Consider the following 26,550-nt stretch of genomic DNA (forward strand, 5'->3'; position numbering starts at 1 on the left):
GCTGGACATGAGAGGGAGCTGCTGGGAGTTTCTGGACACCTTGCATTCTGAGCCAGGGCGTTTCATCTTTCCTCTAGAAACATGTCAGGCAGGTATCTACAGGTGATTGTGAAGAAAAGTAACTTGGTAAGAGCTGTGAGTTAGGGGATTTGGGCCACGTTTCTGTGGCCATCCAGGTGAGCCTGGTTATGATCAGGGCCATAGGGAGAGGTAAAGTGAGATGGAGGTACAAGCAGGGCGGTGTTCCCAGTAGTCCTGGGAGACGACACCTGCCCAACTTTGGGAGGAATGTTGAGGTATTGGGGATACAGTGGGATGTGGGCCCTGGTTGGAGACATGGTGCCATCTTGCAAAACCTGACAAGCCAAAGAGAGTGTCCAGGGAAGCATGAGAGGAAAGTTCACACACTGGGGCTCCACTGCCCTGATGGAAGAGCTGCAGGTAGGTACAGGTCTCCAGTGCTGTCCTAAAGCTGCAAGCCTGCCAAGATGCTCAGCCAGAGGCCTTGGAGGGCCACAGCCCTATTCTTGCTGTAGACCTAGTCGTCCCTAGCCTTCTGCCTGCTCAGTAGCCTCCTTTGACCCCACACTGAGCCTTTAATAGAGGGGCACTTCAGATCTAGTGAGGTTTGCCTTGATGCTAATACTCTTAAGTTGGGCCTCCTGTTTTCCATAAAGGTCAGGCCCACATACATGTGTGTCCATACTGTACATGTCATCTCTATCCTGTTCTCACCCACCCTTGGCTGTGCCAGAGGAGGCAATGGTCTTAAGGGCGGGGATTGACTCTATGAGAACAGGCCTGGTTCTCTACTGCCCTCATCTGGAGCATACCTTTTAGGGTTGGGAGGCCCTGGGACACTGCTCAGGAGAGACCCTGACGTTGGAAACCATTTCTGGGACCTGTAAAGACTGTCCTGGGATAGTTCGGGGAGTGGGGGTCTTCAGTGATAACAGAAGCTCCAGCTTTCCTGACAATGGAAATAGGAGTGGATGGTCCTCTGTACCCTGAGGTTTGCCCATGCTAGAAAACTCAGTCCTGGCCAGACCCAGGAGAAACAACAGAACTTCCATCCATCCCCATCTCCCCATTTAACCTGAGGATCTGAAGGGGGCATGGTTGCGGGGCCAAGCATCCTGGAAGCTGTCCAGCAGCAATGGTGAATGAAGATACACTTGCTGGGTTGTGCTGAACCAACCATTCAGGACTGGCTAAACAAAGAAATGGGGGCTAGTTTTCTTAGGCATGTCTCTCTGTCTTGATGCTACCCACCTAGTAAACATACATGTATAACCAAAGACCTTCTTAAGTTGGGCTTGACCTAGGATTGGGAATGACTGTCTACAGGGAAGGATTAAGAGGGCCTCAATTAGGAAGGGGAAAGTTAGATACTTTAGAGGCAATGAGGAAAGGAAATGGTCATAGGGTGGCCCCAGGTCTGGTCAGGGGATTGAGTAAAAAGGGTCCACGAGAGTATATTGAAGGAGGGGGTTCCTATAAGCCAGAATGAAGGCAAGTAAATGGGGGAACCTGGCCTGAATCACGGACAGGCCCTGCTAGTGGGAACATGGGCATTAGGTGGATTCCTGAGAGCTGAGCTGTCACCATGGGTGGTCCATCCCTCCACATATGGACAACCCTCCCTCCCTGCAAACACAGCTGGATGGCATCTGTCTAGAACTGGATCATGACATAGTAGGGAGTGAAGGGCATTGGGATGGACAGATATGCATAAACATGACACAGGTTCTCTCTTCTAAAGCAGGGATGGATTGCTTAGATTCAGCCCAAAGCGATTTGGGGTCCCTAAGATAGTCCCAGAGTCTCTCCTTTGCTGGGGGCTGCTCTGCCTGTCGTAGAGGTTAGGATGGGGCACAGGAGGTCTGCTAGACAGAAGCATGGCTGATTCACGTGATCTGCGTTTGTCAGGACCTATAGCCTGAGGCTTTGTCTGGGCACCCCCACGGATTGGAGGTGAGTCAGCTCCAGCTGCAATATGCCCGACTATGGGGCTCCTACCACTATGGTCTGCAGGGACCTGTCCACATTTCAGAGAGCAGCAATGACTTCATTGGTCACTCTGACTAAAAAGCAGCCAAGACCTATAACCCTAAGTGAGATTGGGGTGCTCTCACAGCGTCTGTCAAAAAACCTGGATGATTCCCAGAAGCCACGGGAGAGGGCCTTGCACTAAAGTGCGTCATATCTTAAATCCGGTAGAAGTGGGGTGGGGGAAGCGACCTCTGGGGAGGGGAGTGAGGGCGGGCCGCCCCGTTCCCGCCTGCTGCTCCGCCTCCTGGGATCGGGGACTTTTCTCCTCTTTGCCGGCGGCATTGGGACTGGCTGCGGCTGCGGCGGGAGCAGGCTGACGGGCAGGCAAGATTAGGTCTCGGGGGGCGAGGGGGACTGGGTTTCACCCGCCAAAGGCTCAGGAGACAAGGAACAGAGGTGAGGTTCCTGCCTGACGGTTTCTGTCACCCAGGATGAGGCTGCGGCTCCTGGTCGCTGCGCTCTGCGCTGCCGAGATCCTGGTGGGGGCGCCCGGAGTGTGGGCCCAGCCCAGAGACAGAGGTGGGCACCTTCCGGGGCTCTGTACCCTGTCACCCATGCATCCACTCAAACTTTATCCCTGACACTTTCCCTTCGAGGATTCCTCCAAACTCTTCATGGATGCCTCTAACTCTTCCCAGGCTCCCCGAATTCCACTCTGGGCTCCCCAAATTGCCTCCTAGCCCATTGGCACCCAAATTCTAGCTCCCTAGATGCATGCTGAATCCCCTGGCCTTTTCCACCCGGCAACAGTCCCTCCGAAGCTGACTTCAGCCCCAGAGCTACACCCCTGCTTGCAGCTTATCCTTCTCCACGGTGCTTCAGCCCTCCCTGAGAAGCTCTACTCTGAGCCCCGCTGCGGCTTCCTCCAAGGCTAGCAGGCACCCGCCTACCTGGGCTGTTTGCATAGGCAGATGAGGCCTGTTGTCCATGCAGTCCCCGAGTCCCAGGGGACTTCAGTGCCTAGAGGAGGGCGGCTGGAGTCCTAGGAAAGGTCATGATCTCTCCTCCCTGCTTCAGTGACCTGCACACGCCTTTACGCCGCTGACATCGTGTTCTTACTCGATGGCTCTTCATCCATTGGCCGCAGCAACTTCCGCGAAGTGCGAGGATTCCTGGAGGGACTGGTACTGCCTTTCTCAGGGGCAGCCAGTGCGCAGGGTGTCCGATTTGCCACAGTGCAGTACAGTGATGACCCACAGTGAGTAGCCGGCTTGGGGCCAGGACCGTGGGTTCCAAGACCCCTTCCTCAGATAGGAGAGAGTCTAGAAACAGGCTTCAGGGAGCCCAGAAATGCCCTAGCCAAGACCTCCCCTGGAGAGAGGTAGGGATAACTTGGAAGAGTGTTCCTGCCCTAAAACACTTCCAAGCAGTTTCCTGGAGGGGCAGGGGTGGGGGTGGACAGGATGACTTTGTTTTCTGATCTGGATAGAGATGGGGAATCCAGGTCAGAGTCTCCATGTTGGGCCTCTCTGACCCCTTCAGCTCCGTGCTCACCAGAAAGGCTTTCTGTCTGGCTAGTGTCTGCTGTCCTACAACTGGGACCTTTCTCTTGTGATTATCTAACCAGATATCCTGTCCCCTCTAGGCTGGGAACCTCAAGAGTTGAAGGTCTGCTGAGGTTCAGCAACATTGCTATACTGAGCAGCACCTGAGGGATCTGCTAATGTAGAAGCTTCCATGGTAGAGGGCTGGGATCTCAGAACCAAGAGCACTTTCAAGAAGTCTCATCCCAGAGGCCAGGGCTGGAAGAAATCATGATCCTTCCGTTTTTTCCCCTCAGAACAGAATTTGGTCTGGATACATTGGGCTCTGGAGGTGACACCATCCGTGCCATCCGTGAACTCAGCTACAAGGGTGGTAACACCCGTACAGGGGCCGCTCTCCACCATGTTTCTGACCACATCTTCTTGCCCCATCTAACACGACCTGGCATCCCCAAGGTGTTCCCTAAACTTACCATGCCTCCAAGTGTGACCCCCAAATAAATGTCCAAAGCATCCCTGACTGGTCTCGGCATCTATCCCAGGTCTGCATCCTGATCACAGATGGGAAGTCCCAAGACTTAGTGGACACAGCTGCCCAGAAACTGAAGGGACAGGGAGTCAAGCTGTTTGCTGTGGGTGAGAACCAAGCTGAGGCGAGAGGTCAGTTGGAGTGGGGACCAGTCAGAGAACGTGTAAGTAACTGAGCCCTGTTTGGGCATCTCTTTAGGAATCAAGAATGCTGACCCCGAGGAGCTGAAGCGGGTTGCGTCACAGCCAACCAATGACTTCTTCTTCTTCGTCAATGACTTCAGCATCTTGAGGACACTATTGCCCCTCATTTCCCGGAGGGTGTGTACAACTGCTGGTGGCGTGCCTGTGACTCTGCCTCGTAAGTTCCTGCCCACTCTGGGTACCCTGGCCCAGGGTCCCTATCCTAACCCCAGCCTAGGAGTGCTGACTTACGTACTCCTCACCCCCGACCCTCTTTCCTGATGACCTGATACTGCCCCCAACCCCATTCACAGCTGATGACACTTCATCTGGGCCCCGGGACCTGGTGCTGTCTGAGCCAAGTAGTCAGTCCTTGCGAGTACAGTGGACAGCAGCTAGTGGCCCTGTGACTGGCTACAAGATTCAGTACACCCCTCTGACAGGGCTGGGACAGCCACTGCCGAGTGAGCGACAGGAGGTAAGGATTGTCGGCAGTGACTGGTGGCTGCTAGGGACTTGACCAGACAATATGAGATGATCTCTGGCCCTGGGCAGGTGAACGTCCCAGCTGGTGAGACCAGCATGCGACTGCAAGGTCTCCGGCCACAAACTGAGTACCAAGTGACTGTGGTTGCCCTCTACGCCAACAGCATCGGGGAGGCCGTGAGTGGGACAGCTCGGACCAGTAAGCAATTCTGTCAACCTCTGACCCCGTTCTCCTAAGCACCCAGGCCCCCAAACCCCTTCCTACTTTTGGCTTTACTAATCCCTGGTGGGGCCTTCCCCAGCTGCCGAGGAAGGGCTGGAGCTGAGCATCCAGAACATCACATCGCACAGCCTCCTGGTGGCCTGGAGGAGAGTGCCAGGTGCCACTGGTTACCGTGTAGCATGGCGGGACCTCCGTGGTAAGTGAGGGGTGTGGTCTGAAAAAATTATAGAGTCCTACATCTGTAATGCCCACTGAACCCTCTGTGGCCCCAATACAGGTGGGGTGACACAGCAGCAGGACATGAGCCCTGGACAGGGGTCAGTGTTTTTATATCACTTGGAGCCTGGCACAGACTATGAGGTGACCGTGAGCGCCCTATTTGGCCACAGCGTGGGGTCTCCCACTTCTTTGACTGCCCGCACTGGTGAGAAGTCTGGGTCCTTTCTTCAGGCTGGGCTGGGCAGGCAGGGCAGGGTGCAGAGGCCATTGACACCCATGTGCCCTGAGCAGATTCCTCAGTTGAGCAGACCCTGCACCCTGTCATCTTGAGCCCCACATCCATCCTCCTTTCCTGGAACTTCGTGCCTGAGGCCCGCGGCTACCGGTTGGAGTGGCTTCGTGAGAGCGGTCAGTGCAAGTGGAGAGCTGGCCAGGCAGGGTTTGGGGCTTGGCTTCAGCTAACCCGACCCTGCCATCTTGCAGGCTTGGAACCACCACAGAAAGTGCTGCTGCCCTCTGATGTGACCCGCCACCAGCTGGATGGGTTGCAGCCAGGCACTGAGTATCGCCTCACGCTCTACACTCTGTTGGAGGGCCGGGAGGTGGCCACTCCTGCAACTGTGGTTCCTACTGGTAAGGACTCTGCAGGTCTAAGTGCGTGGGACAGTCTGGTAACTCCAGTCAGCCTTACAGTCCCCTCTCGCACAGGGCCAGAGCGGCCGGCCAGTGAGGTGATGAATTTACAAGCCGTACAGCTGCCTGGGCAGCGCGTGCGAGTGTCTTGGAACCCCGTCCCCAGTGCCACTGAATACCGTGTCACTGTGCGTAGCACCCAGGGTAAGGCCGAAGCAGCCGGAAAAGTCCCCTCACACCAAAGTCCCAGGCTGCAGCACCCTGGCACTCCTGCTGCTGGGTTCCTACAGACCCTCCGTCTCTTCGCCCATCTACATCCTGAGAACTGTCAACCCCACAACTGCCTCAGGGTCTGCCTCTCCTCTCTTCTACCCCAGCCCGTCTCTTCAGCTGTCTATCTCCACTCCACCCATACCCCTGCCATGGCTCATCCTTCTCTGCCACAAGCTCTGTGACCCTCCCTTCTGCGGTCCTTCTCAAGTGGGAGAAGAGGCCCCCCTGTGGTCGAGCCAGTTGTGGCTCAAACTGGACAGGCTCTGTCGCAGTCTCTTGATTCTTTGCCTAGTGTGTCTCAGACTTCCATGTCCCCCCAAATCCCTGACATTCCCACTGCCTCCCCACTAAGAGTCCTCTAAGACTAATCTCTCATGCCATGACTTCATCCAACACTCACCTCGTCATCCCATGTCAGTGTCTATCAGTGGCTTGTCAACTTGTCCCACTGTCTCAGACTCTCCTCATACTATATCCCATGTCTCTGTCCACTGACCCCAACATCCAGTGTCCCCACACATTGGTGACTCCAGTTATCCTGTGTTGCCTCCACGACTGGTCCCTTTAACTCACATCATTTTATCTTTCTGTTTTCATCTCTCACTGGCCCTCACCATCCAATTATCCATCTCCCATGAGACTCTTGGTCTTGCATCCTTGCCCATCACTGACTGCTGTTCTATATTCCTGTGTGGTACTGACCCCTGCCTGCCCGATCTGCCTTCTCTCAGGGGTTGAGCGGACCCTGTTGCTTCCTGGGAGTCAGACAGCCTTTGACTTAGATGATGTTCGAGCCGGGATTAGCTACACAGTGCGGGTGTCTGCTCGAGTGGGCACTCGTGAGGGTGATGCCAGCATCATCACCATCCGCAGAGGTGAGCACTTTGGGAGACTTATAGGGAATGGTGATTGACTTGCTCCTATCCCCATCTTGACTCTTCACCCTTGTCTTTAATCCCCAGATCCAGAAACCCAACTTACTGTTCCAGGACTGCGGGTTGTGGCATCAGATGCCACGAGAATCAGAGTGGCCTGGGGACCCGTACCTGGAGCCAGTGGATTTCGGATTAGCTGGAGGACGGGCAGTGGTCAGTGTGCAGTGTGTGGATTGCTGAGAGAAGTGATCAGCGTGTGGAGGACTAAGAACAGCCAGAAACCAGGTCATCATTTCTGTCTGCTCCTAGGTCCAGAGTCCAGCCAGACAGTGACCTCAGACTCCACTGCCACAGACATCCTGGGGCTGCAGCCTGGAACTTCTTATCATGTGGCTGTGTCAGCACTTCGAGGGAGAGAAGAGGGCCCCCCTGTGGTCATCGTGGCTCGAACTGGTCAGAGCCTGACCCAGTCCCTTGGTTCTTTACCTCTAGTGTCTCTTCAGACTTCTATAGACCTTTTACGGTTCACATTTCCACCGCTTCTGCCCTGAGAGTGCCATTCCATCCCTGTTCCTCCTCAAGCCTTCTCCTTTATGTTCATCTGTATCTCACCCCAGCTCCCACTGTCTTTGTTCCTATTCCCGCTGCTCATCCCTCAGAACCCACCACTTCCTTCTCTCTCTCTCTCTCCTTCTCCTCCTTCTCTCCCTCCTCTTCCTCCTCTTCTTCCTCCTCCTCTTCCTATTTCTCCTCCTCTTCCTCCTCCTCCTCTTTTCCTGGACCCAACTCTCCTTAGACTTCACTCCGAATACTTCCACAGACTCCTCTCTGTCAGACCGTGTCTTTCAGATGGCCTCAGACTGCCTGCTCGTCCTTCCTAGGGTGCTTTTTGTCAAAACCTCCACTGCCTCTTTTGTGAGATTCCTGCCTGTTTAAACACTCACAGCCTTCCCTTACCAGATAGCTCTCCCTCTTCTCCCATCAGACCTCCCGCCTGTTTTACCAAACCCCCCACTGTCTCCCTCTCCAGACCCCCTGGGCCTGGTGAGGAGGGTCCACCTGACTCAGGCCGGCAGCTCGTCTATCAGCATTGCCTGGACCGGGGTTCCTGGCGCCACAGGATACAGGGTTTCCTGGCACTCAGGCCATGGTAGGACGCAGGGATTTAAGGGGGGCCTGGGAGGCAGTTCTGAGTAGAAGGGAGGATGGAGATTCTTTTGGGGTCCAAGTGGAGCACTGGTAGCCTGGCAAGTCCTAGTGTTGCCTCTATCCCTGATCCCAGGCCCAGAGAAATCTCAGTTGGTTTCTGGGGAAGCCACAGTGGCTGAAATCGATGGGCTGGAGCCAGACACGGAGTATACCGTGCGTGTGAGAACCCATGTAGCTGGTGTGGATGGGGCCCCTGCCTCTGTGGTTGTGAGGACTGGTAAGTGGACCCTGGCCAGCTGTTCTCACGCCTCATTGGCTGACCCACCCCGATATGCATTTCTGACTGCTCTAACTGCCCATTCCATTGCTGCTCACTGACTTTCCTGTCTGTGCTGAATCACTCACAGCGACTGAGTGTCTACCCATGGCGGTGACCTCGGCCACACCACGCTTCCCGCTTTGAAACACTGACCCGGCTACACTAACTACCCTCGCCTAGCCTCCATTACCCACGTCTGCCTTACCACTCCTGTCCCTGTGGCCCCTGACTTTTACCTTGCCTTTGTCCCTAGCCCCCGAGCCTGTGGGCAGTGTGTCAAAACTGCAAATCCTCAATGCTTCCAGTGATGTTCTACGGGTCACTTGGGTAGGAGTCCCTGGAGCCACAGCCTATAGACTGGCGTGGGGACGGAGTGAAGGTATGGCTCCATGGCCCCATCCTTGTCCTTCCTGGCTCTAACTGCCCTCTCTGGTTATCTCCCCTAACCCTTACTCTTCACTGGCCGGCCAGGTGGCCCTACGAGACACCAGATACTCCCAGGAAACAAGGACTCTGCAGAGATACGAGGTCTGGAAGGTGGAGTCAGCTACTCAGTGAGAGTGACAGCGCTGGTTGGGGACCGAGAGGGCGCACCGGTTTCCATTGTCGTCACCACACGTAGGAGGACTTGGGGCTGGAGTCTCGGACTGGGGCTCATGTCCAAGGGATGGGGCTTATGAGGCTGGACTTGTGCCGGGATTGGAGAAGGGATCAAGGATTTATAGTGAACCTGGGTGGGTAAAGTCTTGGGGAAAAAAATGTAGTACTTGGGATTGGTGCGGCCTATGGGGCAAAGCTTCCCTGACCGCTGTGCTTTTCCTTAAGCACCTGAGGCTCCAACATCTCTGGAGACCCTTCAAGTAGTGCAGCGTGGAGAACACTCCTTGAGGCTGCACTGGGAGCGGGTACCGGGAGCACTGGGCTACCATCTGCATTGGCAACCTGAGGGTGAGAGGTGCCCTAGTGGGACCAATAGATTGGGACCAATAAAGGGAGAGGCCAGCTGGGCGGTGGTGGCGCACGCCTTTAATCCCAGCACTCGGGAGGCAGAGGCAGGCGGATCTCTGTGAGTTCGAGGCCAGCCTGGGCTACCAAGTGAGTTCCAGGAAAAGGCGCAAAGCTACACAGAGAAACTCTGTCTCGAAAAAAAAAAAAAAAAAAAAAAAGGGAGAGGCCAATTGGCGGAGTCATCAACGTTGGTGGCAGGAGCAGGGGCCAGGTCTGCAGGACCAAAAACAGCAAGGGGCTTAGTCCACAAGGTGGGTGGGACTAATCAGTCTTGAGGGCATGCATCTGGTAGGGTCAATGAAGAGGACAGGATAAAGATGAGTGAGGAAGGTCCACCAGGAGGGTGAAGCTGATTAGCAATGGTCGGTGTGGTTGGTGGGAGTCAGTGAGGTGGATGCATCTACCACTGTTGGCCTCCATCCTCCTCATATTCCTGGTCTTTACTCTCGTACTTGTCTCAGGTGGCCAGGAGCAGTCCCTAATCTTGAGACCTGAGTCTGACAGCTACAACCTGGATGGACTGGCACCAGCAACACTGTACCATGTATGGCTGAGTGTCCTGGGGCAGACTGGAGAAGGACCCCCTAGGAAGGTGTCTGCACACACTGGTGAGCCTTCCCAGAGCTCTCACTGGCCTCTGGTGTGCACTTCCCCTCATGTGGAGACCCACAGAGGTTTCCTAGTGAGATCTGAACTTGCTTTACCCAGCGGGGCTGCAGAAGGGGATGATTGGATCACCAGTGTGGTTACCAGGTGTTTGGAAGGGTCTGCACTTGACTGTGCAGTGTGCTTTGATCTAGCAAGGGGGAGGTCTTTTGCCCCACTCCTTGGCCTTGGCCTTGTTATAAAAAGCCCCTTGAAGAAACAGAAGGGGACGGTGGATTTTGATCCAGGTCCTCCCGAAGCTATCCAGTGTTTCTGTCTGTCTCCTCTCCGCTATCTTTCTATCTAAAAGTTTCTTAGTCCTCTCTCCTCCTCATAGAAACCCTTTAAAAGGTGGGAGCTGGCCTCTTACACCCTCATTGATGATTTATCCTAATTTCCTGCACTCTAGACTCCTGTAGCCCCTCCCCCAAGGCCCTGGGGGAGATTCCAGCATGATCTCCCATAATGCTTCACTAGAGTGAGCTGGCTCCAGGATCTCATCTCTCTCTCTTGCCCTTTTCATCCAGCCTCTGATCCTTTTGTCTCTGATGCCCCTTTCAGAGCCCTCTCGTGTCCTGAGCACTGAACTACGTGTGGTGGACACCTCTATTGATTCAGTGACTTTGGCCTGGACCCCAGTGCCTGAGGCATCCAGCTACATCTTGTCCTGGAGGCCACTGGGAGGAACTGGCCAGGGTGAGGGAAGGCCAGCGTTGGTGGGTGGTGATCGGGCCACAGAGAGAAGCCCCTGTTCAACCAAATTTACCTCTGCAGAAGTGCCTGGGGCTCCACGGACACTGCCAGGGATCTCAAGCTCCCACAGGGTGACAGGGCTAGAACCTGGTATTTCCTATGTCTTCTCTCTGGCACCTATCCAGAGGGGTGTACGAGGTCCTGAGGTCTCTGTCACACAAAAGCCAGGTATGGAAGGAACAGTGGGAGAAGCCTGAGGGGATCATGTCATGGCTAATGATGCAAGTCCCTCAGTTCTTTTGTTCAGTGTGTCCCCACGGCCAGATGGATGTGGTGTTCCTGTTGCATACCACTCGAGACAATGCTCACAATGCAGAGGCTGTAAGGAGGGTCCTGGAGAGGCTGGTGTCTGCACTCGGGCCTCTTGGTCCACACGCTGCTCAGGTTTGACTCTAAAGACAGCCAGACTCCACCCATCCCTGTCCCTCTTCCCTCCCCTTTGCAGGTTCCTCACCAGTCAACAATTCTCCATCCCCCTGGGGGTTCAGGCTCTTCCCCCAGGCTCCAGATCACCTCACCCGCTGGATGACTCCCTATCCTACCATCATTATGGACCCCCTCATTAGCGATTCTGGATTGGTTATACCCCCATGTCTTTTTCTCCAGACTCTGAGTACCCCTGTCCTGCTCCATCATTCCCTCCATGTTCTTTCTATGTCTGCTCCCACCCAGGTTGGCCTGCTGACCTACAGTCACCGGCCCTCCCCATTGTTCCCACTGAATAGTTCCCACGATCTTGGCATCATCTTGCAAAAGATCCGGGACATCCCATATGTAGACCCAAGTGGAAACAACCTAGGTAAGGGCTGCAAATGGCATGGACTCCTGGGGCTTCCCCATCAGGAGCTCAGCATCTCAGGGTTCGGACACACCCTTCTTCCCAGGCACAGCTGTGATCACAGCTCACAGCCACCTCTTGGCACCCAGCGCTCCTGGTCGCCGTCATCAAGTGCCAGGGATAATGGTCCTATTAGTGGATGAGCCACTCAGAGGGGACATATTTAGCCCCATTCGTGAGGTCCAGGCTTCTGGTGAGCTGTAGGGCTGATGGAATGGGGCCTCGGGAGTAGGGGTGGCCCCAGTGAGATTGTCATGTCGGTTGCTGGATCTCTTCTTAGGGATCAAGGTGATGATATTGGGCTTGGCGGGAGCTGACCCCGAGCAGCTGCGACGCTTGGCACCAGGCATGGACCCCGTCCAGAACTTCTTTGCCATGGATAATGGCCCAAGCTTGGACCGAGCAATCAGTGATCTGGCAATAGCCCTGTGTCAGGCAGCTGTGACCACACAGGTTTGGACAAGGCCTCTGAGGACTGATGGTGGACAGGGGGCCTAGGGGTTCTCCTAGGAGAGCTTCCTGATCTCAAAGAGCCTCTTTGTCCACAGCCACAACCGGAGCCCTGCGCTGTGCATTGTCCGAAGGTAAGTGGCCAGGGCTGAATGAGTGGGCAAAGGCCACATCTAAGGCTGGGTATTCTTACCCTCCCCTGACATGTCTTTGCCAGGGTCAGAAGGGGGAGCCCGGAGTGACGGTAAGCAACCCTGTGGAGGCAAGCAGACCGGGGGTCAGTGGGGCAGCGTTGGCTGACCGCACAGGACTCACTGGCCGCCCCTTTTAGGGACTGCAAGGACAAGCTGGACCTCCTGGTCCCCCTGGTCTCCCGGTGAGTGTCTCTCCACACCTGCCCCTACCCTGACTGGATTACGGCCTCCTAACCTGCTCTCCTCACTCAGGGCAGGACCGGTGCTCCTGGCCCACAGGGGCCCCCTGGAAGTACCCAGGCAAAAGGCGAGAGGGTGAGTGTGGAGGTCATTGACTGTCTCCAGGGTGCTCCTGCTAGTGTTCTCAGAGGGGGCAGAGAAGGAGGAAGAAGCGGAGTTAGAGCCACAGGATGCGCTGGGCATGCGCACTTAGCACCCAAGAAGCAGAGGCAAGAGGAGCCACAACGCTGAGGCTAATCTAGACTGTACAGCAAGTAAATAAAGAAATACCCACAGAATATTCTTCGAAGCCTGAGTGAGATTATAACCGCCAGATCAGGCGGAGGTTCTGGAGTGGAGAGAGGAAAAGGGGCTTTGAGATCCCCTCGGAGGCTGGGCCTCTGCCTCTTGACTGCCCAGGATTAGGCTCCACTCAGTTTGGTAACACCACTTCTCCGCCCCTCTGCTCACCTCTGGTAACACTTGGGAGCCTGAGGGTTGGAGCCATGGTTGATAGAATAGGGCTCTTGATGTAAACCAGGACACTGGGGAGGACCTTTCCCTGCTCTGACCTCTTGGCCTTTCTAGGGCTTTCCTGGCCCAGAAGGGCCTCCAGGCAGTCCTGGCCTTGCTGGTGTTCCTGGGTCTCCTGGCACTAAGGTAAGCCGGTCTGGCCTTGGCTGGCCACAGGGGGATTCCTTGAATGGGGGCTATGGTTTTGACTGTCTGTCTTTGACTTCCATTTCCAGGGCTCCCCGGGGTGGCCCGGCCCTCGTGGGGAACCGGTAAGTTCTCCGCTTTTCTAGTGCCTTGTAGGGTTCTTTCTAAAGGGTGGAGAGCCTGAGGCTGCCATCAGCCGAGGCTCGTGAGGACCACCCTGAGACTCATCTGATCTAAATTCTCCTCTGCTTTGTCCTCAGGGAGAGCGAGGGCCCCGAGGCCCAAAGGGGGAGCCGGTAAGTGGAAGGGAGAGGGGCCAGGGTGTTCCATGCAGGAGCAGGGGTGCCCCAGGCTGGGCCCCGTACGAGGCCTGAAGCAGGCTAAGGAAGATCTGGGTCACCTCTGGGGGTTCTTCCACCTCCCCTCCACACAGGGGGAACCTGGGAAAATCATTGGAGGTAAAGAGCCAGGGCTTCCTGGAAAGAAAGGAGACCCTGGACCTTCGGTAAGTCCCAAGAGATGTGACTGCAAGAGATATGGGAATGGGAAACCAGATGGGAGGTGACAGTGAGGTATTATGTATTGTCTCCTCTATCAGGGCCCCGCTGGACCTCGTGGCCCTTTAGGGGAACCAGGACCTCGTGGTGCCCCAGGGATTCCTGGAACATCAGTGAAGGTGACAGCATGATCCCCAAATAGTCTTATGAATGCCATGTGATCCAGAGACTTGGGGACCCCACTGGAGCCCAGATCACCCTTAGCACTTCTGGCCTTGAACTCTCACTCCTCAGTTCCCCATTATTCTTTTTTGGGGGGAGTGGGAGGTTTTGAGACAGGTCTCTCTATGTAGCCTTGGCTGGCCTGGAACTCACTATGTAGACGAGGCTGGCACATGGTGCCAGGATCTCGAAAGCACAGAGATCCTCCTGCCTCCCAAGTGCTGGGATTAAAGGCATGCGCCACCACACCCGGCCCCCATTATTTTTATAATCAAATTTGACCCAGTAACTCTCCTTGTATCTTGGGGAAGAATGGTGTGGTCTATCATCATGGGGTCATGTTTGTCTTCCAGGGTGACAAAGGTGATCGTGGGGAACGGGTAAGTGAGGGGCCAGGTATCCTGGGGATGGCTTGGAGTCTGAGTCTCATGGCCATCCCTTGACCTACTGTCCTTCCTCAGGGTCCCCCAGGACCAGGTATTGGTGGCGCTGGACAAGGCGAGCCTGGACTTCCAGTGAGGAGGCCTTGGGGTTCTGCTGGGGTAGTGGTTGAATGCTGGGCTTCCTAGTTTTGGGCTTATGTGTTTGTTTACTTCCCTGTAGGGTCTTCCTGGAAGCCCTGGACCCCAAGGCCCAGCTGGCCGCACTGGAGAGAAGGGAGAGAAGGTAGGAGCCTGACCTCTTGGTGGTCCATAGACAGGGCCTCTCCTGGGTCTTCCTGTCATTTGTTTCTCCTTCAGGGTGACTGTGAGGATGGAGCCCCAGGCCTTCCAGGACAACCTGGGGCCCCAGGTGAACCGGTGAGTTAGCGCCGGTCTCTGCCCTCAACCATCAACTCCCATTTCATCCTTGTGCTCTAACCCAAGTCTGGAACTCCCCCATCGTCCTTTTCAGGGCCTACGGGGAGCTCCTGGAATTACTGGGCCCAAAGTAAGTACCAACCGTGGCAGGAAGTGGGTTCAGATGTAATGTGTTATAGTCTGGGACCCTCCCACAGTGTTACAGAGGCAGGAGGGAGGCTTAGGAGATATGGGTCTGGAGAGCTCAAAGGCTGTGGTTTTAGTAGTTGGAGATCAATATAATTTATTTGGTATTGTCTGAGAGTCCCTCTCTTCTCTCCATAGGGTGACCGGGGACAGACAGGGACCCCGGGTGAGCCTGGAGAAAAGGTATGAGCAACCTGGGGGGCTTGGGAGGATCTGGGTCCATGCTCAGTCCTGACCTCTTCTGTTCTGCCAGGGTGAACGGGGACCACCTGGTCCAGTGGGATCCCAGGTAAGCCCATGACTCCGTCAGTGCCAGCTGACTTGTAGACTCTAGTTCTGATTTCTTGCTCTTGATCCCCTCTATCCATCAGCCCATGACACCTAATCCTCAGGGATGCAGCCAGCTTTGAATTTTCTGACTTGGGTAAACTGCCCTTGACTTTCGCTGCACTGATCTCTGTCTTTTGCCTAGTTCGACTCTTGCCCATCCCAATCCTAGTCCCCTGTGACCTCTTTCTAACCTGCCCCAACCACACCTGGAGCAGCACCTCTGTTCCTCTTCCCCAGGGGCTCCCCGGAGTTGCTGGACATCCGGGAGTGGAAGGTCCTGAGGTGAGTCTGTGACCGTGGTGGGGGATCAGGAACGGGGCTTTCCTGTGTCCCTCTCCCTGTTTGGATTTACAATTTCTCCATGTTCAGGGGCCACCAGGACCCGCTGGCCGCAGAGGAGAAAAGGTAGGTTGTGGGCTGGATGTCACACTTCCTGGCAGCAGGGATGTGGCAGGTGGGACACTTGGACTTTGGGATCCTAGGTGACCCTTTGACCTGTCTCTGTCCCTGTCCTCTCTCCACAGGGAGAGCCTGGTCGCCCTGGGGATCCTGCAGTGGTGAGTGAGGGACATATGGGGTCCTGAGGCCAGCACAGTCCTGGAGCCGTAACACGGTGGCTGCTGCTCAGGGCTGTGACTCACAGCCTCAACCCTGGGAAGACTCAGCTGTGTGATCCCCTTATGCTGTGATCTGCCTTCAGCCCTCGCGCTGTGCCCCTATGACCCTGTGACCACTCTGCAGTCATGAACATGGTGTCAGTCCACCGTGTAGCCCTTACCTTGTTCTTGTCAGTGGGCCTGTGACTGAGCTCTGTGACATTAGTTCCATAGATCTCCATCCCCATGCAGACAGACCCTAAGATCCCTAGACAAGGCTGAGCTGTGCCTGTCCTGTTCCTTTTTCAGGGTCCTGGTGGTGCTGGAGCCAAAGGAGAAAAGGTACATCTGGAGGTTGTTAAAGGGTGAGGTCAAGGTCACAGGGTCTGTCTTGGGTCCCACCTGGAGATCACAAGGCTTGCAGCATGAGTGCTGGGTTGTGAGAATACCTGGAGCCTGGTACTAACACTGATCCTCTTTGTCACCTTTAGGGAGATGCTGGGCTCCCTGGGCCCAGAGGAGCAACTGGAATCAGAGGGGAACAAGTGAGTGAGGGAGTGTTTGGGGGCAGGCACCGCTGGAGGTTATGCACATCTGAGTTCTGATCATTCCATCTACAGGGCCCACCCGGGTTGGGTCTTCCTGGAGACCCTGGCCCCAAAGGAGACCCTGGAGACCGGGTGAATAAATGTGGGGATGGGGGCGTGTAAGAGAGGGTGGAGGGAACGGTACCTCGAACTCTGGCTAAGCCCTGTTACCCTTCCTGCTCTCTCAGGGTCCCGTAGGCCTCACTGGCAGAGCAGGACCTGCAGTAAGTGTCTGTAACCTTGGATGACCCCAGGGTTTCTGGAGTTCCCTCCTCAAAGGCTGCCTGTTGTCTGAGTTCTTCATCACCTTTCTTTCTTGTCTTCCTGACAGGGTGACTCGGGGCCTCCTGGAGAGAAGGGAGATCCTGGGCGACCTGGCCCCCCAGGACCTACTGGCCCCCGAGGAAGAGATGTGAGAGGCTGGAGTTTCGGGAGTTGTAGGGAAAAGGGCGTATGGGTGTTGGCATGTGTCACTGGGGTCTTGGTACCAAGACTGACTCTCACTCTCACAGGGAGAAGTTGGAGAGAAAGGCGAGGAAGGTCCCCCGGTGAGACTCCTCCCTTCTGTGGCTTCTGATCCTTTACCCTTGAACTATGACCCTTGAACTGTGAACAAGGACCTTGGGTCCCTAGCAGATCATTTTGTCCATCCCATGGTTCCTGTCCAGTCAGTGTCCAAGCCATCTCTGTCCGTGCTTACTAAGTCAGTTAGATCCTCACCCACCCGCACAGAGTGACATTTCTCTCCATCACCAGGGTGACCCAGGTTTGCCTGGGAAAGCAGGCGAGCGTGGCCTTCGGGTGAGTGTCGGAGAAATGTGGGGTCAAAGCCAGAGGGAGGAAGAAACTTAGACATGGAGGTGGCAGGAGGTTCTGGGAGGGATGAGATGAGAGAGGAGAATCCACAGGGAGGTGTGGGGTGATGGGAAACTCTGTCAGGGACTTTGCGGTGATGGGGATCATAGGCAGTGCAGCTTGTGGGGAAACCTGCAAACCCCAGAGGAGTGCACCTCAAACAGCTGCTCTTCTCAGGGGGCACCCGGGGTCCGGGGGCCTGTGGGTGAGAAAGGCGATCAGGGGGACCCTGGAGAAGATGGACGGAATGTGAGTCACAGCCTCTGACCCCTTATCCTTGACCTCAGTCTCAACCCATCCATCCAGTTCTCGCCCCAACCTTCCCATGCTCACCTCCAGTCCTCACCTCCTTTGTCTCTTGGGAGAACTTCCCAAAGGCCAGCAGAACCCCAGGAGCCCTCAGGGTACTTCTAAATGTCCCCCCAATTGCTGTCTGTCCTGAGTGACTGACTCCCTGGCCTTCTGCAGGGCAGCCCTGGACCATCTGGACCCAAGGGTGACCGTGGGGAGCCGGTGAGTGGTACTAGTCCTGGGCTCGTGTGGGCTGCCATGTGGCCATTGTCCATGCAAGGGGACTGGAAGTTATTGGGGGAAGCAGTGACAGCTACTTCCAGACCTAGCTGCCCTCTAGGGCATTGGGGTGCTTTAGTGAATTGGGGGTCAGTGTTGAACCTGGGGCAGCTATGAACTTTGACATCCGGGTAACCTCATTATTCCTATTGACACTTGTAATCTCTTTTCCCAGGGCCCCCCGGGTCCGCCTGGACGGCTGGTAGGTGTTGAGCTAGGCCGTGGCCCCGTCCTCTGCCTGCCTCTGCTGACTCTCATAGCCTCTCACCTCATCCACTCCCCTCACAGTCCCTGACACCTCTGTTGATCTCCATGGCCCCTCGCTGTCCCCATTTCCCCCTCCAGCCTCAGATCTCCTCTTGAGGTGTTCTAACCGACCATTCCCCTACAGGTGGATGCAGGAATTGGACCCCGAGACAAGGTACTGGAGTCTGTGGGTAAAGTGAGGCTGCAATTCTGGGAATGGTCCGCTGGCCCTTGGGAACAGGGCCTGGCTCAAGTGCGCTTAGTGTAAGCCTCTCTCTGCCACAGGGAGAGCCCGGGCAGGAAGGTCCTCGAGGACCCAAGGGTGATCCTGGCCCCCCTGGAGCCTCTGGAGAGCGGGTAAGTGTGACGGATCTTGTGGGGGCTGCAGTCCTAGAAAAGCCCACTCTGATTGTTCTTTCCTTTGTCCTCAGGGCATTGATGGGCTTCGGGGACCCCCCGGCCCACAGGTGAGTATGTGCTTTGCCCCTTAACCTGCATCACCATCTTGGCATCACCTCTTACCCGACCTTGTTCCCTCCAGGGAGACCCAGGTGTTCGAGGCCCTGCAGGGGACAAGGTAAGACTATATAACCAGTTTCTGGAGGTATAGCTGCCTCACAGACCCATCCTGGTCTTCAAGGCCTCCTGCCGCTCTGTTTCCTTCAGGGTGATCGGGGGCCTCCAGGGCTGGATGGCCGGAGTGGGGTGGATGGGAAACCAGGTGCCGCTGGCCCCCCAGGGCCACATGTGAGTACCGGCTGTCCCATTCCTGTACCCTCACTTCATTTGGTTGGTCTTGGCCTTGAGCTCTGGCACAGATGTTTTCTGTATTTCCTCTCAGAGCTTTCCAGTGTGGGGCAGATCACCATTATGAGGCCTTGGGTTCATGGGAACTATTGTCCTGCCAGTGGCCGGGGACTCTCATCCATGTGCCTAATTTTGAATCTCTTCTTAGGGTGCTTCAGGCAAAGCTGGGGACCCTGGGAGAGATGTAAGTTCGGGGAGATGTCAGGATGGAGGGTGGCTGGAGGTCCAGCAGAAACTCCATCCATGCCTCACATGAATGAGAAGAGGGCCAGTGGGTCCTACTGGGTCTTTGTTAGGAGGTCTCAGTCCCTAGACAGCAGGTCACTAGAATCCTCTGCCTTACACATTTTAACAGGACCTGAAGGTTCCGGGTTCTTCATTAGGAATCAAGCTGGAATCCCCTTAACTTACGGGATCTAGGCCTCAAGGGATTTCCATAAGACCTCTGAATCTCTGTGTGGGGGTCCACCACCATGGGGTGTCCCAAGTGATATCTCAGAGACCCTCTCAATCCTAGCAATGATTTTTTTCCAGGGGCTTCCAGGCCTTCGAGGAGAACATGGCCCCCCTGGTCCCCCTGGCGCTCCTGGAGTACCGGTGAGTCCAGGCTTCACGCCAGCTTTTTCCTGCTGTCACCTGAGCGCTGATACCTGACCAACACTCTGTTCCCACAGGGAAAGGCAGGCGAGGATGGCAAACCGGGCCTAAATGGGAAAAACGTGAGTGTGTCTAAGACAATGTTACCAAACCTGCCGAGAGAGGCCAGCGTGTTCACGTAGCCCAGAAACACGGACAATACATGAAACATGTACTGACATGTGTAGACATGCACCAGCACCAAATACAACCCCAAAGTGACCATGCATCTGAAGTGTGTCCTCGAGCACATGTGGGCAGCCTTGCAGACACAGTGAGTTAGGTGTGTGTGTGTGTGTGTCAGCTCAGAAGGGCCTTTTCATGACAAGATAAGGCACAGCCACTTGTCCAGTCAAAGAGTCACAAAAACAGGTTGAGAGCAACAGACGTGTGGAGACATGTTCACATTTGACACTCCACTTCGACAAAGGTGCAGTGAGATGAGGTCCCGCAGCTATGCCGTGACATGTCTGAGGACGTGCTGGTGACGGGTTTATAGCAACGGTCATCAACATACATCTGACCATTTATATTGAAATACATGTAAGACTTGCAGACACATGCCAAAACATACAGTTTCTAAGGAACTGGGGAGCTGAGCGTACGTCTATAAACTCATGCTCAGATGCAGGCCATGATACGCAGACAGACAGTCACCTTCTAGGACATTCAAAGCCCTCTATATACCTGCTAGGACACATGTGGATATGTGCACTCATAAAACAAGAGCACTTACTATGTTTGCATGGATGTGGAGTTACATACAGAGAGCTAAAGGAAGAGTGTGTACATGGATGCAGGCACACACCGGCGTACCCATGGACATGTGTACATGGATGCAGGCACACATCGGCGTACCCATGGACATGTGTACATGGATGCAGGCACACATCGGCGTACCAATGGACATGTGTACATGGATGCAGGCACACATCGGCGTACCCATGGACATGTGTACATGGATGCAGGCACACATCGGCGTACCCATGGACATGTGTACATGGATGCAGGCACACTTCGGCGTACCCATGGACACGCAGCAGTTTGCTGGGATGGACACAGTCACTTTAAGATACACAGAGCCGCCGGGTAGTGGTGGTACACACCTTTAATTCCAGCACTGGGGAGGCAGAGGCAGGTGGATCTCTGTGAGTTTGAGGCCAGCCTGGTCTATAGAGTGAGATCTAGCACAGCCAGGGCTACACACAGAAACCCTGGCTTGAAAAACAAAACAAAAAACAAAACAAAACAAAGACACATAGCCATGAAGATTCCATTACAATCATCTGAAATCTATACAGACAGTCTCAAAGACAGACCATTTAGGCTTATGGAATATTCTTCCCACAGGGAGAGCCTGGAGACCCTGGAGAAGATGGAAGGAAGGTAAGCCCCTCCTTTGGAGAATGCTGTGGCCTCAAATTGGATCATGTCTAAAAACCCCTGTCTTCCTTAGGGGGAAAAGGGAGATTCTGGTGCCCCTGGAAGAGAAGTGAGTGCTTGAGTTTTTATATTCTGTGATCCCCGATCATGACCCTGTAAGAGATATGGTTCCACTCTTCCCTGGGGCCCTTGATGCTGACCGTATGCTCCACAGGGTCCTGATGGTCCCAAGGGTGAACGTGGAGCTCCTGGTAATCCTGGACTCCAGGGTCCTCCAGGTCTCCCAGGACAGGTCGGTCCTCCTGGCCAGGTGAGTGTCTAGGGTTATTTTAGGACTTGGGATCAATAGCCCATTATGTTTCCTGGGTTCCAATGTGACTCCTTTATGTTCAATCATATTTCAGGGTTTCCCTGGTGTCCCAGGAAGTGTGGGTCCCAAGGTGAGCATGTGTACCTATGTTGAGTAAAGACTGTGATAAGGGGCATGCAGGGTTAGGAGCCATGTCCCCCCTTGATCATTCTTTGTTCCAGGGTGACCGTGGAGAGACCGGATCCAAAGGGGAACAGGTGAGGCTCTGACTTTTTTCATCTGCACATGTAGCTCTGCCCTCCCCTAAATGTACACACACCCCACAGGCTGGGTTCCAGTCGCCAATTTCTTGTCTCTAGGGCCTTCCTGGAGAACGTGGCCTCCGCGGAGAACCTGGGAGCTTGCCGGTGAGCCAGAGCTGGCCCTTGACCCTTGTCCGCATACCTTAGCGGCCACTTGTCTCTCACTTTCGCATTGCTGAAGGACTCTGTGTTCTGCCCTCTGTGTTCCGTCCCTTGGCCACTGGGGCTCCTGTAGCTTCCATTCAAGGAAGCATCGATGGTAGAGAAATGCCAAAGATAGGCTTCCGGTGGCCTCACACCTGACCTCCACAGAGGGCAAGAGGGGTAGAGACTTTCTTAGGTGACAATGTAGGGCAGGAGGCGGGGCCTTCTCTTGCATGGAGAGCTGTTCACCGTCTTTGTGTCCTCAGAATGCAGAGAGGTTGCTGGAAACTGTTGGCATCAAGGTAGGTTGTTTAGGGACGGAGGTGGGGTCAAGTGGGGCCCTGTGAGACAAGCAGAGGCCCAGGGCCCTGTGGAGGAGCTGTGGCAGCCACAGGCCCTGCTCCCCTGTGCCCTCACTGTTCCTCAGGTGTCGGCCTTGCGGGACATTGTGGAGACCTGGGGTGAGAGTTCTGGCGGCTTCCTGCCTGTGCCTGAGCGGAGACCTGGCCCCAAGGGGGACCCTGGTGAGCGAGGCCCTCCGGGCAAGGAGGTAAGTGGCTGGTGGCTGCTCGGAGGGTATGCTTTGCGGAGGGCATGTTCTTACAGCCACAGCATTCACCGTCTCCTCCCACAGGGCTCCATTGGCTTTCCTGGAGAACGTGGGCTGAAGGGAGATCGTGGAGACCCTGGCCCGCAGGGGCCTCCTGGTTTGGCCCTCGGGGAGAGGGGCCCACCTGGACCACCTGGCCTTGCTGGGGAACCTGGAAAGCCTGGCATTCCTGGACTCCCGGGCCGGGCTGGTGGTGCTGGGGAGGCAGGAAGGCCAGGAGAGAGGGTGAGCCTGGGGCTGACCAGGAGGGCCAGGGGAAGGTTAGAGAAACTGGCCTCTCCACTGATGTTGGCCTCACCCCGCTCTTTGTATCCAGGGTGAACGCGGAGAGAAAGGAGACCGTGGAGAACAGGTGCTCGCTGGGGGCACCCTGAAGCAGGCCTTTCTGGAACCTGAGCTGGCCTGCACAACCTCCCATTTTCTTTTCTTCTGCAGGGCAGAGATGGCCTTCCTGGCCTCCCTGGACCACCTGGCCCCCCTGGCCCCAAGGTGATCACCCAGCCGCACGATGGTGATGATGCTACCCTGAGACTGGGCCCCAGAAACTCCATGTAGTATCTTCAACCCCGTAGTTTATGCTATCCTGGGACCTGTACTGATCCCTTCACACCTGTGTGACAGGCTCATCTTCCCTCCATTATTTTGTACTTTTAGGTGGCCATTGATGAGGCAGGTCCTGGACCCTCTAGAGAACAAGGACCCCCTGGACTCAAGGGTGCTAAGGTCAGTGTGGGGTCAGTTTGTGACCCATGCCTTCCCGTAACACTAGAGCCTGATCTGATCTGACATCTCATCTGTACAGGGGGAGCCAGGCAGTGATGGTGACCGTGGACCCAAAGGAGACAAGGTGAGGCTTCCTGCCCCACTGTGCCCTCTCTATGGGGCATACCGTAATAGTATACACATATATGTACACACATGGCAGAGAATGGGGCTCAGGGCATGACATTTTGTTTTCAGGGTGTGCCAGGAATCAAAGGAGACCAGGGAGAGCCTGGGAAGAGGGGTCATGATGGCAGCCCGGTGAGTTCTTGTCCCAGAAGTCACACAGGTGCAAGAATATGGCTCTTACGTGTGTTGTCTCATATGCAGGGCTGGAATCGGCACTGTTTGGGAGCTAAGTCCTGTCCTTGGCCATTAGGGGCAGGGTGGGCAGTGAAGAAGCTGGTGTTGGGCGTAAAGGCAAGGTGGCCTTAGATCTATTCTTTTACAGGGTCTTCCGGGAGAGCGTGGTGTGGCTGGGCCTGAAGGGAAGCCGGTGAGTGACCACAGGGATAGCTGGCCTAGGATTTGAGATCCTCACTGTGTGTTTATTACTCAAGAGGAACAAGGATATGCCCATGTACAAATTGTAAACTCAGGTGCATGATGTCTGACAGGCTTACTGTTGTGTATGTCTGTGTGTCTGTCTGTAAAGGGGCAGTCCACAGGTATATATGGTCATCTGTGCCTGAGAAGTAGGGAGAGTAACAGGTTTACTGTTGTGTATGTCTGTGTGTCTGTCTGTGAAGGGGCAGTCCACAGGTATATATGGTCATCTGTGTCTGAGAAGTAAGGAGTTCACCAGGCAAAGGCCCTCCAAAGATGGGAACAGGCCAAAGTGAGGCCTGGACCAAGGTTCATGAGCCCCTTTCTTCTGCAGGGTCTGCAGGGCCCGAGGGGGACCCCTGGCCCAGCGGTGAGTACGTTAGAGCCCTCCCTTCTGTTCCCATCCTGTGTCAAACCCCAGTGAAAAACATTGCCAACTTCCCTGGGTTGGCCTTTCATCAAACTGTCTCCAACAGGGTGGCCATGGAGACCCTGGACCACCAGGTGCCCCGGTGAGTGATGGAGAAACACTGCCTAGTGAGGGTAGGAGAGGGAGGGGATGGAATCTGTCATTGTTGACATGCAGGCTTTATTCATGAGAATCCTGGAGCCCAGGTAGACAACACTGACCCCTGTCCCCTGCCTTCACATTTTCCTCTAGGGTCTTGCTGGCCCTGCAGGACCCCAGGGACCTTCAGGCCTGAAGGTGAGTCTAGGCATAGAAGGGGAATGGGCTATACATGTGAAGACGGGGGATTCCAGGCATGTCTTTTCCCATTATGGAGTTGAGCACATGGTTTCTGGGTCTTTTCCAGGGGGAACCTGGAGAGACAGGACCCCCAGGACGGGTGAGTAGTGTATCTCTCGGGGTAGGGTAACTAGGACACTTGTGGGGTTGGTGTTATTCTGAACTTCCTCTTCCAGGGTCTGCCCGGACCTACTGGAGCTGTGGGACTTCCTGGCCCTCCTGGCCCTTCAGGCCTTGTGGTGAGTGAGTTGCTATAGAGAAACCATAGTCTAGATCCTCAGGTACCACATTCTCCAGTATGACCCTCATATCTGCTCTCCCCACCAGGGGCCACAAGGGTCACCAGGTCTGCCTGGACAAGTGGTAAGTCCTGCCAGTCTTGGGTTGGGCTCCAGGGGTTAGGAGTCATTATGTAGGATCTTGACTGAGCTCCATCTTTTCAGGGGGAGACGGGGAAGCCAGGACCCCCAGGTCGTGATGGTACCAGTGGAAAGGATGGAGACAGGGGAGGTCCTGGTGTGCCAGTATGTATTTTAGGAAAGCCGGTAGTGGGCCTGTTGTGGGGTCCCGTGCCCAGCTGGCTGGGTAGAGGCTGGGGTGGTGGGGACAGGGTGATGAAGAGACTAAATTCCTCACACTGTTCTCTCACAGGGGTTACCAGGTCTGCCTGGCCCTGTTGGACCTAAAGGAGAACCTGGGCCTGTGGGGGCCCCTGGACAGGTGACCTTTGGCTCTGCTTCCCACCCTCTGCTCACCCCTAAGCCTCAGCTTTCACCTGTCATCTGGGATGGCAGGGTGGGGCTGGGAGGGAAAGGTGACTAGGCTCCTCACAAGGCGTTCCCCACAGGCGGTGGTCGGGCCCCCTGGAGCAAAAGGAGAGAAGGTGAGTCGGCAGAAGTACTGAAAGGAAGGGCCAAGGGATGCGAGTGAAGGAACCCACTACCCCCTCTCTTATCAGGGAGCCCCAGGAGACCTTGCTGGAGCCCTGCTGGGTGAGCCGGTGAGTGTAGCACCCCACAGTCGGGGTCCTTTGACCTATAGTTCCTCCATCCTCATGACTCTTAGCTTTCACAATATTCCCCACACTGGACCCTGGCCGCAGGCCTACCTCCTTCAGATTCATCTGTTTGTGACTGACAATGACACCTGTGTTGTCACATGGCCCTTATGTCCCTAGGGAGCCAAAGGCGACAGAGGATTGCCAGGACCGCGGGGTGAGAAAGTGAGTGGCTCTGGGCTTCCAGTGTAAGTGTTGGGCAGAGTAGGGGTGAGGCTGGGAGGCCAGGGACCCTTACCATCCTCTATGTGCAGGGCGAAGCTGGCCGTGCAGGAGAGCCTGGAGACCCTGGGGAAGATGTAAGTCTGGAGTCTGGGCTTGACCATGAAAACAAAGACCGTTGGGCTTGTTCATGTCTCTGAACCTCCATGCTTGTGTTCTCAGGAGGTTTCTGTTTGGAAGACACAGTTACAGGCTTTTGGCTTCCATACTTGTGGACCCAAGCTTGGCTTCTGTGTGTCCATGCTTGATCTCCTGTTCCTTACCATGGCTGAGCCCATGCATGTCCATTACCACGTCATCTCCCAGGTCTTGGGACACAGCTGAATTCCTGCAGGCCTCTGCTTGGTCATGTGTTTATAATCTTGTCTCCCGCCCCCGTCTGTCTGAGTACACATCTGTGGTCACATCTAAGTTTCCTCATGGGAGTTTCCATTGAGTGCCACATCTGTGGTTCCTTGTGTTTGCACGCTCATGTGTGAGCTCTATGTGCCTGTGGTCATGCCTGAACTCCCACGTGTCTGTGGCCACATCTGGGCTTCCCTTGGCCTGTGCCCTCACAAGCCTATGGTCCTATCTGAGCTCCCATAGGTTCATAATCATCTGAGTTCTCCTGGGAATATTTTTGGTCTGTATAGAAGCTTAGTGTTCACGTTCCTGCACTTTTTTTTTAATGTGTATGAGTGTTTTGCTTGGATGTTTATCTGTACATCACCTGTCTGTTGCCCTTGGAGGCCAGAGAGGGCATAGGATCCCTTGGGACTGGAGTTATAGATTGTCGTGAGCTGTCATGTGAGTCCTGGAAATTGACCCTGGGTCATCTGTGTACCAGGCTTTTTCTCTTGGGCCGCCTATCCCTCTTTATGCCCAGCTATTGGTCATTCAGCTCTTTATTAGACCAATCAGGTGCCTCATGCAGGCAAAGTGAAACTAATATAACACATCT

At 55.2% G+C, this 26,550-nt stretch overlaps 1 protein-coding gene across 1 annotated transcript in view; it reads left to right on the forward strand.

Moving 5' to 3' along the window:
- The first annotated feature begins 2,483 nt into the window (after positions 1-2,483).
- Positions 2,484-26,550, forward strand: part of Col7a1 (collagen type VII alpha 1 chain) — a 32,618-nt gene continuing 8,551 nt past the window's right edge. The window contains exons 1-91 of the mRNA XM_059269089.1: positions 2,484-2,571; positions 3,070-3,250; positions 3,833-3,992; positions 4,079-4,172; positions 4,264-4,425; positions 4,562-4,725; positions 4,803-4,932; positions 5,036-5,152; positions 5,234-5,380; positions 5,467-5,583; positions 5,659-5,808; positions 5,884-6,012; positions 6,813-6,956; positions 7,044-7,169; positions 7,266-7,409; positions 7,987-8,106; positions 8,239-8,382; positions 8,678-8,803; positions 8,896-9,042; positions 9,250-9,372; positions 9,894-10,040; positions 10,639-10,773; positions 10,852-10,998; positions 11,078-11,214; positions 11,503-11,629; positions 11,715-11,861; positions 11,949-12,121; positions 12,217-12,252; positions 12,336-12,362; positions 12,450-12,494; positions 12,565-12,627; positions 13,120-13,191; positions 13,281-13,316; positions 13,452-13,487; positions 13,625-13,696; positions 13,790-13,867; positions 14,264-14,290; positions 14,372-14,425; positions 14,514-14,576; positions 14,651-14,710; positions 14,805-14,840; positions 15,035-15,079; positions 15,150-15,185; positions 15,464-15,508; positions 15,596-15,631; positions 15,751-15,783; positions 16,132-16,164; positions 16,314-16,367; positions 16,443-16,502; positions 16,598-16,633; positions 16,741-16,821; positions 16,922-16,957; positions 17,166-17,210; positions 17,442-17,513; positions 17,733-17,777; positions 18,010-18,036; positions 18,226-18,255; positions 18,366-18,437; positions 18,512-18,547; positions 18,622-18,657; positions 18,747-18,827; positions 19,036-19,071; positions 19,422-19,484; positions 19,562-19,606; positions 20,874-20,909; positions 20,980-21,015; positions 21,121-21,216; positions 21,311-21,346; positions 21,438-21,473; positions 21,576-21,623; positions 21,929-21,964; positions 22,090-22,212; positions 22,297-22,497; positions 22,589-22,624; positions 22,708-22,761; positions 22,927-22,995; positions 23,075-23,119; positions 23,233-23,295; positions 23,486-23,530; positions 23,915-23,950; positions 24,057-24,092; positions 24,242-24,286; positions 24,396-24,428; positions 24,505-24,567; positions 24,656-24,691; positions 24,772-24,852; positions 24,980-25,048; positions 25,176-25,211; positions 25,287-25,328; positions 25,506-25,550; positions 25,640-25,684. Of these exons, the coding sequence (XP_059125072.1) occupies positions 2,484-2,571; positions 3,070-3,250; positions 3,833-3,992; positions 4,079-4,172; positions 4,264-4,425; positions 4,562-4,725; positions 4,803-4,932; positions 5,036-5,152; positions 5,234-5,380; positions 5,467-5,583; positions 5,659-5,808; positions 5,884-6,012; positions 6,813-6,956; positions 7,044-7,169; positions 7,266-7,409; positions 7,987-8,106; positions 8,239-8,382; positions 8,678-8,803; positions 8,896-9,042; positions 9,250-9,372; positions 9,894-10,040; positions 10,639-10,773; positions 10,852-10,998; positions 11,078-11,214; positions 11,503-11,629; positions 11,715-11,861; positions 11,949-12,121; positions 12,217-12,252; positions 12,336-12,362; positions 12,450-12,494; positions 12,565-12,627; positions 13,120-13,191; positions 13,281-13,316; positions 13,452-13,487; positions 13,625-13,696; positions 13,790-13,867; positions 14,264-14,290; positions 14,372-14,425; positions 14,514-14,576; positions 14,651-14,710; positions 14,805-14,840; positions 15,035-15,079; positions 15,150-15,185; positions 15,464-15,508; positions 15,596-15,631; positions 15,751-15,783; positions 16,132-16,164; positions 16,314-16,367; positions 16,443-16,502; positions 16,598-16,633; positions 16,741-16,821; positions 16,922-16,957; positions 17,166-17,210; positions 17,442-17,513; positions 17,733-17,777; positions 18,010-18,036; positions 18,226-18,255; positions 18,366-18,437; positions 18,512-18,547; positions 18,622-18,657; positions 18,747-18,827; positions 19,036-19,071; positions 19,422-19,484; positions 19,562-19,606; positions 20,874-20,909; positions 20,980-21,015; positions 21,121-21,216; positions 21,311-21,346; positions 21,438-21,473; positions 21,576-21,623; positions 21,929-21,964; positions 22,090-22,212; positions 22,297-22,497; positions 22,589-22,624; positions 22,708-22,761; positions 22,927-22,995; positions 23,075-23,119; positions 23,233-23,295; positions 23,486-23,530; positions 23,915-23,950; positions 24,057-24,092; positions 24,242-24,286; positions 24,396-24,428; positions 24,505-24,567; positions 24,656-24,691; positions 24,772-24,852; positions 24,980-25,048; positions 25,176-25,211; positions 25,287-25,328; positions 25,506-25,550; positions 25,640-25,684 (7,041 nt within the window). The remainder of the gene's footprint in view (positions 2,572-3,069; positions 3,251-3,832; positions 3,993-4,078; positions 4,173-4,263; positions 4,426-4,561; positions 4,726-4,802; positions 4,933-5,035; positions 5,153-5,233; positions 5,381-5,466; positions 5,584-5,658; positions 5,809-5,883; positions 6,013-6,812; positions 6,957-7,043; positions 7,170-7,265; positions 7,410-7,986; positions 8,107-8,238; positions 8,383-8,677; positions 8,804-8,895; positions 9,043-9,249; positions 9,373-9,893; positions 10,041-10,638; positions 10,774-10,851; positions 10,999-11,077; positions 11,215-11,502; positions 11,630-11,714; positions 11,862-11,948; positions 12,122-12,216; positions 12,253-12,335; positions 12,363-12,449; positions 12,495-12,564; positions 12,628-13,119; positions 13,192-13,280; positions 13,317-13,451; positions 13,488-13,624; positions 13,697-13,789; positions 13,868-14,263; positions 14,291-14,371; positions 14,426-14,513; positions 14,577-14,650; positions 14,711-14,804; positions 14,841-15,034; positions 15,080-15,149; positions 15,186-15,463; positions 15,509-15,595; positions 15,632-15,750; positions 15,784-16,131; positions 16,165-16,313; positions 16,368-16,442; positions 16,503-16,597; positions 16,634-16,740; positions 16,822-16,921; positions 16,958-17,165; positions 17,211-17,441; positions 17,514-17,732; positions 17,778-18,009; positions 18,037-18,225; positions 18,256-18,365; positions 18,438-18,511; positions 18,548-18,621; positions 18,658-18,746; positions 18,828-19,035; positions 19,072-19,421; positions 19,485-19,561; positions 19,607-20,873; positions 20,910-20,979; positions 21,016-21,120; positions 21,217-21,310; positions 21,347-21,437; positions 21,474-21,575; positions 21,624-21,928; positions 21,965-22,089; positions 22,213-22,296; positions 22,498-22,588; positions 22,625-22,707; positions 22,762-22,926; positions 22,996-23,074; positions 23,120-23,232; positions 23,296-23,485; positions 23,531-23,914; positions 23,951-24,056; positions 24,093-24,241; positions 24,287-24,395; positions 24,429-24,504; positions 24,568-24,655; positions 24,692-24,771; positions 24,853-24,979; positions 25,049-25,175; positions 25,212-25,286; positions 25,329-25,505; positions 25,551-25,639; positions 25,685-26,550) is intronic.

Source organism: Peromyscus eremicus, chromosome 7 (assembly GCF_949786415.1).
Source record: "Peromyscus eremicus chromosome 7, PerEre_H2_v1, whole genome shotgun sequence".
Classification (NCBI taxonomy): domain Eukaryota; kingdom Metazoa; phylum Chordata; class Mammalia; order Rodentia; family Cricetidae; genus Peromyscus; species Peromyscus eremicus.